At 46.5% G+C, this 12,790-nt stretch overlaps 1 protein-coding gene across 1 annotated transcript in view; it reads right to left on the bottom strand.

Moving 5' to 3' along the window:
* The window catches only part of TENM4 (teneurin transmembrane protein 4), a 388,830-nt gene that overhangs the window by 48,424 nt on the left and 327,616 nt on the right, over window positions 1–12,790 (bottom strand). Inside the window, exons 22-23 of the mRNA XM_082659462.1 lie at window positions 6,177–6,409; window positions 1,865–2,019 (exon numbers count right to left, since the gene is read on the bottom strand). Of these exons, the coding sequence (XP_082515588.1) occupies window positions 1,865–2,019; window positions 6,177–6,409 (388 nt within the window). The remainder of the gene's footprint in view (window positions 1–1,864; window positions 2,020–6,176; window positions 6,410–12,790) is intronic.

The raw sequence follows: 12,790 nt of genomic DNA, 5'->3' as shown, positions 1-12,790 counted from the left end.
GTATAAGAGGTTATGCCTGTGTTGGAGAGTTTGGTAAAAAGGATCCCATGCTTAGATTCAGAGGGGGGTGTTGAGGACCATGGCCATAGAGATTTCAGTCCAGGATTTCTGAATTTAAGTGTGGGTTTTTTTCCCCCCTCCACTCTATGCCCGTTGTCTTGCAAGCCTTTGATCGGGCTGCTTGGCAGTACTTCTAGCTAAAGTTAAACAATTTTCCCATGTGTAGACTGAAAATTTTCAGCACCCTCTGCTGGCTGGTGGAGGGCCCATTTTGAGAACTGAAAATACTTGGACGCACATCTTCAGGCCGTGGCAGCTTCCTGATGGATAAATCATGGTTGCTTACAGACTGGAGAGGGAAACTCTCAAGCCAGCAAGGGGAGGCCTGCCATACTGGAAAGACAGGTGGCAGAGAACAGATTCCACACTGGAGCATAACGATTATATTAGCTGGTGCACACCAGCATCTGACAGGGAAGGGACATGGCTGCTGGGCCGTCGGCAGCAGCCCTGAGTTCTGGGGAAGGGGCTCTGCGACACACATCGGTAGTAGGGACAGGCATGACCAGAGAGGTCTCCCAGCTGCCGCCCGCTGAGTAGAGGGAGCAGGTCTGCAGTCAGTGGCAAAGGGCCCGTGTGCAGGCTCCCCTAGAAGCGAGGGGGTTTAAAAAGCTAAGTGTGCCCACTGCTGACACCAACTCAAAATCTAGTGTGATTCGAGCCTCCTTATTTCCTTGGTTTTGCTAATGTTGGCAAGATGGATGTTCACTGATTCGGCACCAGCCAGGTCCTGCTAAAGGATCTAGCAATAAGGGACACACCCCTTGTCAAGTCACTGCAGGACAAACCAGGGACATGCTGAACAGCCAGAACCTTGTGTCTTTCTTGGGTCTACACCGGGATCCTAGCACCCACCTGCTAAGGTCCAAACTCTGGTATGGTAAGGTAAGTCCTTCCCTAACTGGCCCCAAAGCATGCCTCCAGTTACAACTCCTGGTACTTCCTTCCAGGAACCCTATGCTCAGTGTCCAATTTTCCAATGTTCCTTGAACGTTCCAGGCCCATTAACATCTTTGTACCTTTGCACATGCTGTTTCCTTGTGTGAAATGTCTCCTTTCTTCCAACAAACTCCTATTCAACCTTCAAAACCTGGCACAAATGTCACCTCCTTTGTGAAAGCAGGACTAGAATTTCTGTTTATCGGTCACCTCCAGAGTGTCAAGCAGTGCTAGGAGGCCTGCGTACACTGTTTCACATATTCTTAAGGCAATCCTTCCAGGCCAATGCCAATTACTTCCATTTTATAGATATGAAAAGTGAGGCTCAAAGGACCTCAGCAACGTGTCTAAAGTTACACAGCTAGTGAATGGCAAAGCTGGGATTCAATCAGTCAATCAACCAACTAATCAACCAACAAATATTGGCTGTGCTCCTGTGCATACCAGGTACCCTGGTTACAGTAGAGGAAAAGATGGACAGAATTCCTGTTCTCATGTAGCTTACAGTCTAGAAAGAGAACAGACAATGTTCAAGTATCTATAAGTGCTTCCAAAGTGGGAATTCAGAAGGTTATGGATTTAAATTCACACTGTGTGAGGCTCTGCTGCCTTCGAGGCTTCCTGAGGCAAATTTCTTCACTGTCCCCCGAGCCTCCTTCTGTCACCCACTTGTCACCTCTGATGGTGAACTTCCAGAGCACCGCGCCGTGCCCTAACCATCTGCGTGTCCTTAGTGCACTTCACCGAGAGTGTGCTTACGGCCTTGTGCAATATAAAGATGAACGGCCAGCAGGCTGGCTGGGGGCCGGCGAGAGGATGAGTGTGCAGACCCAGGGCTCTAGCAGACGAAGCTTTCTCCTTTTACCTGAGAAATATCCATGACAGAATCACAGCTCAGGGGCCGGGCTGAGGTAAGATCGTTGGAGCCCAGCAGAGTGGAGATGACCCCATTCTGATCAATGCGTCTGATCATGGTGCCATCCACAAAGTAGATCAGCCCGGACTTGTCCACCGTGATGCCTGGGGTAGAGAAGCCAAAACAGGGGATTCAGCCTTTGAGGTGGCAACAACACACATACTCATGGAAACCTGCGGGTGGACAGAGCACCTCCCCCTTTGTGATTTGATTAGCTTCTTCCAACAACATTCATGCCCTTTCTAAAGACGAGAAGACAGCTGCCCAGAGGCTTGTACAAAGCAGAGATTAGAACCCAGGTGTTCAGATTCTCCAGCCCTCTGGTCCTTCCACGTTGCTGCCTCTGGAGAATTTCACCTATCGTCTTAGCCATGCACTACATATGGACTCATAACTTCTGGGAGTTTGTTAAGCGCTAGAGGTAGTGGCAAGGAGGAACTTTTTCAATGTCAAAACTGTGGATTATTTAAATTAACCTACTTCTGAAGACCTGTAATTATAATAATCAAATCCCTTTTTGGCAACAATTTTTCTTTTCTTCCAAGATAATCATCCTTCACATTTTTCTAGTCTATTACTGTTTTATTTTTTTTTTTATTTATTTTTTGGCCGTGCCATGCGGCTTGCAGGATCTCAGTTGCCTGACCAGTGATGGAACCTGGGCCCACTGCAGTGGAAGTGTGGAGTCCTTTCCACTGGACCTCCAGGGAGTTTCCTATTACTATTTTAGTTTCATTGGTTATTTCAGAATTATAGAGCCTAAAAAAACAATCCTTTGGATTTGTGTAGGGAAGACTGGTGAATTTAATTTCTAAAAAAAGGCACACTGAAAGGAGAAGTCATAATTATTATTCAACATCACTTCCTCCATTTGCCAGACCGTCCCACCTGTTGACTCTCCCCAGCCAGCTGTGTGACCTCAGGCAAGTCACTGGATGTCCCTGCATTTGTTTTCTCAGCTGTGAAAGGAAGGGATTGTTCTAGATCTATATTTCTCACTTTTGGATGTGTGTGATAATCACCTGGGAGCTTGCTAAAATGCACCCCCTAGGTACCTGGTTCAGAGAATCTCAAGTGGAGCCTGAGCATCTATCTGTATTTTTGACAAGCACCTTGGGTAATAATGATACAAATCAAAGTTTGAGGACTACTCTAGTAAATCTTTTTTTTTTTTCTTTTTTTTTTTTCGGTATGTGGGCCTCTCACTGTTGTGGTCTCTCCCGCTGCGGAACACAGGCTCCGTACGCGCAGGCTCAGCGGCCATGGCTCACGGGCCCAGCCGCTCCGCGGCATGTGGGATCTTCCCGGACCGGGGCACGAATCCGTGTCCCCTGCATTGGCAGGTGGACTCTCAACCACCGCGCCACCAGGGAAGCCCAAATCAGTACTTCTTAACCAGTGATATGTGTCAGAATCACCTGAAGATTTTTTTTTTTTGATATATACCTGCTTGGTCTCACTCCTGGAAATATTAGTTCATAGGGTGGCTGGGACCGGGACCAAGTCTTGTTTTAAAAACACTCAAGGGTGATATTGATACCCCAAGTCGAGAATCACGACAGGTAGACATGCCCCCTCAAAATGTGAACTGCTCAGGGGTCCTGGGGCTGAGAGGCAGACAGGATGTGCCCCTGAGGAGCACACATTCTAGATGGGTAGGCCTGGGAATGAGAATGGACCCAGGGAGTGACAGAAGCCGGGAAGGTTCACGGGAAAATAAAGGAGATTCAGGTCAGTTTCATTCTGTTCAGTTTTCTCTGGGGCAGGAACTGAAAGAAGGATCAGCAAAAGCTTCACAGAGGTGGAGACACTTGAAGTATAAAGCTTTCCAGCTGTACAACCTCAGGGGAATCACTTTACTTCCAAGCCTCGGTTTCTTCATGGATAAAATGTGGACAATAATGTCTGACCTGTAATAGTTCGCCCTCAATAATTATTAAGGACTTACAATTATGAGAACACGGAACCCACTTTGTGCTTGCTCTCAGGGCCCACGTGTCTATGACCGGTCAGGAGGGTGGAGTTAAGACACCCAAGGGCCTCTGAGTGTGAACACCCATGGGAGCTGTGGTTCTTCCTGCCCCCTCCTCAGGCTGTTCAAGGCTGGAGACTGATTTCACCCGGAGGACCCGGCAGCCTCAAAGCGGAGGAAGAAGCCTTTATTCTGTCCCTAACTAGAACGTAAATTAATTATATTCTTTAAGCACCGAGACAGGAGCTTTCTTGTCTGCCTGGCTATGCTCAGTCTTTCTCTTCCATCTGCTAGGACGGATGAGTGCTACAGGAACAATTGGGTTTCTTGTTTACAAAGTTGGCTGCACAGGCTAATAGAAGCAGTCTGTCCCCTGATTAATTACTTCATTTTGTTCTCCTTTTACTGTGCTATATAGATGGACATCTTTTCTCCTCCCTGCCGCACAGTGTCTGCACATTGTGGTACCCTTGTCATTTCTATCTGGGTTAATTACAGGCTTTGGGGAGACTTCACTGTCACTGCATCTATGCGTGTGTATGTGTTTGTGAGGGGAGGGTGGAGAACACACATGTGGAGAGCAACTGAGAAAAGATTTTGAGAAAATAAAAATTCTCAGAAAAAACTGTTTTAATTCTAAGAGAACAGAAGGTTGCGACCAAAAGGGCTCTCGGGGACCATCTGCCCAATCCTTACATTTACTAACGGGAAACCTGAGGCCCAGAGAAGGAGGACACAAGAGCCGGGAGTGGCAGAGCAAAATTGTAATGCAGGGTCCCTAAGTGCAAGCCCAGTGTTCTTTCCACTACAGGCTACTCTTTCAGTATTAGGAAATCACGATTAGGAAGGAGATTAACCACAGATGTCGCAATATTTACCCCGTGGAGTCACCAGCTGACCACTTCACATATGTGGTAGAGACATATGCTATTAAATAATATGATACATTGTATGCTGCACATACAACATAACAATAATAATACGAACTACTCATTTATGGGATGTTTATCACGTGCCTGGTACTACTGTCCTAAGCAAGCATTTACATTCCTGGTAATAGTTAATCTGTACTACAACTGTGCAGTGTATTTCTATTTCATAGAGGAGGCAGATGGGGTTCAGAGAGGTTAAGCAACTCACCCAAAGTCACACAGCTATTAGGTGGCAATGTGTGAATTTAAATATAGGACTCCTGAGTGTGAAGTGCACTGTGGCTTTTTGGAGGAATAAGTCAGCTTTCATTTGAAAACCTACAGCTTTCATTCAAAACCACGCCCTGAAATCTGGCACTATTTAAAAAAAACTATCACTCATGACATTTTTATAGGACATCATATGAAATATATTAATTTTGACCCTCAGAACAATCCTAGGAGGTGGACACAGAAGATACTATTACTTCTATTTTATTGTTAAGGGCCATGTGGCTTAGACACTATAGGTCATTGGCTTTAGGGCCTGCAACATGGTAAACATACACTGATGGGTGTCTGTTGACAATGATGGCATCTCCTCGAAAAAGCTTTCCCAGTCTCTTGGACACAGGGACCTCCCTTGGCTCTGGACTTCCATGCACAGTTCCTTTTCCTTGCGTCTCAGGGAGCACTTCTCCCCCTCTCCCATCTGAGAGATTCACATTCAAGTCTTATTTTTCTGCTACAGTGAACTTATTTATGCAAGTACATTGCACTGCATGCTCAGTAAATACTTGCTGAATGAGTGAATGGAAAGTGATTGTGGGTATGAAGCGGTCCAACTTTTTGAAGCACTCAGAATTGAAGCTTAGAGTTAACCCATCCTATAGCACATGAACATGTGCAAAGATGATACACTGCCATGTTTTTATCAAACAATAACATGAAAGGTAGCATAAATAGCCAGCAGGAGGGTATTGATAACTAAATAATGGGACATCCATTTGCTGGGATAATATATAGCTATTAAAAGCAAGTACACCGAAGACTCTTTAATGACATGGGGAAACATTTGCGATATATCACTTAGGAAAAAAAGTAGGTTGCTAGAACAGGTTGTTTAATGTGATTTCATTTTGTTTGTTTCTGGTGAGCATTACATGCACAAGAACACTTAGAAAAAAGACTAGGGGGAAAGACAGGAAATGTTAACTGGGAAAATTTCTGGCAGGTGGAATTATGACAATTTAAACTTTCCTCCGTAGAGTTCTTAGCGTTTTCCAACATTTTTTTGTAATAATAAACAGATATGTCTTTTGGAAATGGAAAATACCCCAATAAATGTTACTGGGAATGTTTAAAAGCAAGGCCTTACCCCTGGGGTTGGTCAGTGTGGCTTCCGTGGCTTTTCCACCATCCCCACAGCGAGTGTCATCAAAGGGGAGGCACTGGTCACCTGTCCCCGCCACCACCTCGGAGTTCTTGACGAGGTCCTTCACCACCACGGTGGACTTGATCTTGAAGACCCGCCGGCTGTTGGTGTCCGAAAGGAAGACAGCCCCGCTCGTGGGGTCTGTGGTCAGGTAGTACTTGTGTGCTGGGCTGTGACTGGAAAACAAGGACATGGCAGTTGGTGAGCACTTTCTTCTTTCCTAACAGGCAGTCGGAGATGCATAACTTGAGTCCAAGTAAAAAAAGTCTTATGGGGACAATGTCCTTATTTGGGGTGATGGTTGCCCAATGTTTCTGACCTCTCTGCTTGGCCTAACGATCCCTCCCACCCAACTATGAATGCAAATGCCTCTTGCCAAAGCCCGTGATGCCCAGTGCCATGCCCATACCAGGTGCTCAGTAAGCGTTTTCTTAAGGCTCTCCGTGAGGCTTACCAGAGGCGGCCTGTAAATCCAGACCAGAAACACGAAGACTCTGACTTTAAAAAACACTTCAGAACAAAATGACACACCAGCACTCCCCCACAGCAGCCCCACCCCCATCTGGGGACTGACGGCTAAGGCCTCGGCCTGACTGGACACCAACCAGTGTCCATACCATCTTCTGTGGACGCTCATGTGACACTTATCAGGAGCCCAGCAGTCTCCCTAGTGCAGACAGACATAAATGAATTGCAGGATTAGTTTGTAATTTGCAGCAATAGCCAAGGAAGAACAAACGGAAGAGAGGAGCAGTGCTGGGGATAGCTCTGATGCTGGAAAACAGCCACAAAGGCAAGGCTGTGCTAACAGAAGAAAGCGAAGCTAGACCACGACTGTACACAGGGCTTATGGAGACAAGGCACCACCTCTAGGCACTGGGCAGGAAAACTGTGTGGGCTTTGCGGTGAGCTCAGTCTGGGTTCCAGGTCCAGCTTTGTTATTTCCTGGTTCTGAAACCTGGGCGAGTTACCTGGCCTCCTGAGCCTCAAGTTTTCTTCATCTGCAAAATGGGGATGTGAACAGCTCCCCTGCTGGTGTATTGGGAACATTATATAAAACCATGTATGAAAAATACTCGGCAGATACATGGCACGTAGTACTTAAGAATCATAATCGTTATTTTAATTATTAGTCATTATGTCTGTTTTTGCATTTGGACAGGACTACAGAGTAGGTATCTCTTATTAAGGCTGAATTTTCCTATCACAAGGTATGATTTACAAGTTCTTCCAGGTCTAGGCTGTACTGGAGTCAGACTCATAACTCCTGGGAAGCTAACGATCGGTTCCTGCACGTGGCCTGATCATTGCCAGGGCTTCAGACTGCATCTAAATATTGCTAGTCTCTAGGACTCCAAGTCTCTGGAAAATCTTCTGATTCAAAGGAATAAGGAATCTCCTTCTGTTCAGCCTGGACGGCCTGGCACTGGCCATTTTCACCGGACGGTGGGACACACACCATGCTAGGGGATTCAGGGCACAGACTGAGCAGTGTCTAGAGCCCCAGCACAGTAGGGGCACTCTATACCCCTGCAAGGTACAAGTAAGAGGACCAGAAGAGACTAGAAAGAAGCTATTTTGCATCTCATCAGGCATGCAAGTTTTGGGTCCTTTTGAAAAACAAAATTTTATTTTACAGATTAGTGGGTTTTGAATTACATATGGAGACTGAGACACTGTAATCTTCAGTGTCAGGTTCTCTGAAGGTCTTAGTCTGATTGTTCCTCATCACACCCATCCCTTGCTTTGGGCGGTGTCTTGGGGACTGGCCAGGCCTCCAGACTCAAGGCTTTCCTTCCTGTTTCCTCTCCCTGAATACGACGAAGATGCCATGCTCTCCTCCAGCTGTCCTGCCTCTCTAGTCCTGACCCGCCTGTCTCATGACCTCCTCAACAAAGGGCAGGTCTCTGCCTGCAGCCCGGGTCCTCCCCTAGCCATTCCTCCCCGATCTAACCCCAAACCCAACACGTCACCTCAATGCTTTCCCTTCCAGGACCTTCCAGGACCCTCCATGTCTTACAGGCTCATTCAGACTCCTCAGCCTGGCAGCACACAAGGCCCCTCGTGCCCGGCGGCTGCTCCGTCCTCCCAGCCTCTTTCCTGCCATTTCCTCACAGACCCCCTGTGCTCAGTCCCTCAAATGCGCCATCACGCCCCTTTGCCCCTGCTCTTCCTGTTCTGGGGAATATCCCGGGCCCCCTCTTTCTTAGCCTGCTGAACTGCTACTCATTCTTCAGGTGTCAGCTCAGATGGTACCTCTGCTGGGAAACCTTCCCTGACGTCTCTTCCCTGAGATTCATATCTGTTCACATCTGGGTTACAGGACACTTAACATAATGCTGTGGCTATTTATTTTTGTGTCTGTCTCCCAAATACTTGGTGGGAAGAGACGGGGTTTTATTCTTTTCTGTATCTCCAATGTTCAGCTTGGTGCCTTCTAGCCCACAGCAGCCATTAAGTGGACGGACTCTCCATTTTTAGTTTATTTAAACAGCATTTTCAATCAAATTACTTAGCTTTTTTTTTTTTTTTACTTCTCTTTTGGGGGTGGTGGTAACAGGAGAGAGGTCCTGTTTATCTTGAAATGTCCCCTGTGACTAGCCCTATAACGCAACACAGATTTAATCTTCCCAGATGGCACTGATTCTGGCTAAATAAGATGCAGTGACCTTAGATCCTACTCTGCAATGCTGGGGCAGCCTTGATCTTTCTGCTTCCTGATGACGGCTGGAGGAGGGGGTGATTCCTTCATTTCTTCGCGTATCACACTCATGATAAATGGTTGCTATCCACCTTGGCAGAAAATAGGTCCTTGAGGGAGTCTGGTGGGGGGCCCTGTCCACTTAGATTAGCCCCCGCCCGAGGTTTCAGCTGATGTCTTTCTGCACTGCCCTGGGGAAGTACCACTTAGGTGACGTTTCTCAGGTCCGTGAATTCCAGAAGAGGGTGGCATGGTCAGGATTGTCCTGTGGCCCCTCTTTTGTGCTCAAGGACAAATGTGCGGTTGGGGGGGTCAGTTAAGTGCAGGGGAGAAAGCACTAGCTTTGAACTGAGAGGATGTGGGTTCTCCCGTGGGCAAGTCACCTAAATCGTCCAAGCGGTAGGTCCCTCAGGGTCGAATGATGGCATCTCTGCTCTGCTTTGCTCACAGGATTGTCATTAGGAGTGAATGAAATTATCCAGCTCAACGGCCCTTTCCAGTTGGCAGAGAGCTCTTGGATAATCTTCAGCTCACTTCTTCCTCAGGCCACCCGCACCGGGAGCAGCGCCTGGACCTCTCCCAGGAGCAGCGCGACCAGAGCTGCCCGCTGCTGGTACGGAAGCACCTGCTACTACCTCCAGGTGCCAATTTGTCCCAGACACTGTGCTAGCATTTTATATGCACAACCTCATTTTCGTCACAGCTACCACAGAAGGCAGGTGCTTTTTATTTATTTATTAAAAAAAAAACTTTTAGAAATGAGATGAGAGAGGTGAAGTGACTTGAGCAATGCCAGAAACTGCTAAGCGGCATGATGGATTTCCATCTCTGATGTGCTGGACATTGAAGTCTGTGTTCTTTCTACTTCCCCACACTGCTTCTCAGGGCCTAGAAAGCTCCACTGCCTTTCTCTCCAGGGCACCTGCTCATCTCTTGGGGTTTAGCTCCAGCATCACCTCATCTGGAATACCTACCATTCCTGGATTCCTGGGACCCTGCTTTTCCCTCTTTCTTTTGTTGTGGTCCCACGAGACCCTCAGCAGATTATACTTTTAGTACTTCTGGCACCTTAAGACCCTTTTCTGCTTAGCTGTCTGCCTCTTCAAGGACATCTTGGCCTCCTTAAGGGCAGGGCCTGGCTTCAAGTCCCCGGTGCTTAGCACCGGGCTGGTGCAGAGCTAGTGTTCCAGAAAGGCCTGCTGAATTTATGAATCAGTGAGTGAAGGATGGTCCACCTGTCTGGGATTAGAGACAGGAAACATCCACCGCTAAGGGTCTTAGGGTGATGGTTCTGAATATGGCTACACATCAGGTTCACCTGGAAAGCTTTTTAAAAAAAGCCTCACGCATCACATCCGAAGGGCCTGGGCATCTGTCCCTTTAACATCAATCACTCCAGCGATTCTGAGGCACAGCTGGATTTGGAAACCATGGCTTTAGGAGCAGTGCTTTTCAAGCTTTAATGTACCCACGAATCATGCTAAAATGAAGACTGCAGTTCAGCAGTTCTGGGTGTGGCCTGAGAGCCTGCATTTCTAACAAGTTCTCAGAGGATGCCGACGCTGCTTATCTGTACTTGGAGGAACAGGGCATTACTTAGAATACTCTGCAAGCCATAAATGCATGAGACGGGAGATGGCCTAACTCTGAGACCCACGCCTGGTTCTGTGGACAGGGACCGCATCTGATCCGATTCTGATCCCCGGTATCCTGAGGAGGGCTGCGTATAGAATACGGTCATTCTTTTCTACTTCCTTAAACATAAGCCTGGTATCTCTGGAAGCTACGAAAACCTTAGAGGCTATAAGGTAGCAATCCTGAAGTTACTGAGCTACAGTGAAGCCTCACTCTGCCCTCTTTCTGGACAATGTAGGGAATTTCCTAGTAGGAGCTGTGAGCCCAGAAGTCTCTTGGGACGAAAGGCAATCTATTCCCTGCTTGTGAGTGAGCATTCTCCCTCTGTCTCAGGATAAGATCCGCTTGTGCAAAGCAGCGTCCTTTGCCCCACATCATGTAGCAGCCCTGGCAGAACTTGATTCACTGGTTCTCGGAACAAGTGGGAAGAGTTTGAGCACTGGAACCACACAGACATGGTTTTCAAATACCAGCTCCACAACCCACTTGGTAGGTGACCTTGGGCAAATTACTTCATTACTCTGAGCCTCAGTTTTTTCATCTCAGAAATGGGGATAATCATATCTATTTCAAAGGGCTACTTCAGGACAAAATTCTATAAAGAATGCAAACCTTTGAGCACAGTGCCTGCTCTATTAAAAAATAAAAATGCCCAATTAAGGGCAGCTGGTCACCTTACGAAACCTCCAGAACATTTATGTTACTGCACAATGGAAAAGACAAGTATGTCATACTTAATACTGTCTGTCTAACCTATTTTCCTAGGCAATTAAGGTCTCTCTCAGAGTTAACATAATCTGTGCAGCTGGGTTTGATGGAGAACTGAGTTCAAATGTACTTTTGAACAACAGGCTTCAGACATTCCTCCGTGATGCTAGGGGAGAGATCTGGGAAGAGGTGAGGATCCTTGTTCCCTGAAGGGACGCAGGGAGGAAGATGCCCAAAGGACCAGGGTGGGGGTCTCTGTGCTGAGCATGTCCAGTATGGTAGGCTGAATTGAGGCTGTAAAGGTCAAAGAAAGAGACACACACCCACAGGCTAAGGGCACCAGCCTGGAGCCAAATGCTATCCCTGGAAGCAGCTGGAACAGTAAATGCTAATGGATGAAGAGGACACAATTTTAGAATTTCTTTAATCTACTTCTGGCATTTACTGATGGGAACACTAAGGCTCTGAGAGAGGAAGGGATTTACCAATATCCAGGTACCAGTTAAAATCAGAGCCGGAGCCCTGGTCTTCTCCCTCTTGATTGTCTTTAGAAAACTGGAAGGCAGAAAAAAATTCGGTTTTTCCCTTCCGCTTCGGTTCACTTTCTAAATAGGTTTTAGCACGTGAGAAAACAATGAATTGAGAGAGGGCAGGAATCCAGCCCTGAAATCATACATGGATACATCAAAAGACTGCTAAAAGTCAGAAACAAAAGGTACGAAAACCACAACTCTCTCAATTTACAGATGATGCAATTGGAAACCCGAAAAGCTAAGTGACCAGCCCAAGGCCACATGAATACACAGCAAACCTGGACAAGGGCCCTGCCTCCTAACTCTTCCCGGCTAGGTCCCCCTGTACCCCGGCTGTGTCCCAGGCAGTTACCACCACTGATTGGAGGTTTTAATGATCACTGCTAGGTTTTCATCCAAGATTTTCATACGAAATGTACTGTGTTTTCTATAAAACTGAACTTGAGGGCACATATCAACTCATAGTTCAGTATCATCCACACAGAGATCTTTGGAAATCTCTTTTCTATTTCAGTGTCAGGAAAAAATATTCCTCTGCTTAGAAGTGGGCATATTTTCCCACTTCTGATGATGTAAACCATGAAAACAAGTTTGTTTCCCTGTTTAATCTGGCTTCCAGGAAGCTCAGAGTCTTATTTGATGTGTAATCACATATATGTGTTTCCTCCTTTTTTCTCTTATTCCCAAACTCTACTTAATTTACTTTAATACATGTGTCTTTGGTTGTAAGAGGACTGAATTCCTTTTTGGGGAAAAATGGAGACATAATCATCATCATATAATTGTTTTGATGATGACAATAATAGTAATAATAGGAATAATAATAATAAATCATTAGTGCTCCTCTCTCCAAGGGACATGTTATTATCCTCAAATTAGAAACTAATGATCAGACAGATGAAATAAGTTTTTCAAGGTCACACAGTTGGGGAGCTTCCGTTTTCTCATCTGTAAATTGGGTGTATCATGAATACCTACTT

The sequence above is a fragment of the Grampus griseus genome, assembly GCF_964374135.1.
Source record: "Grampus griseus genome assembly, chromosome: 8".
In the NCBI taxonomy this organism is placed as follows: Eukaryota; Metazoa; Chordata; class Mammalia; order Artiodactyla; family Delphinidae; genus Grampus; species Grampus griseus.
Note: the sequence above shows the minus strand (reverse complement) of the source record. Positions and strands in the feature narration are given on the sequence as shown.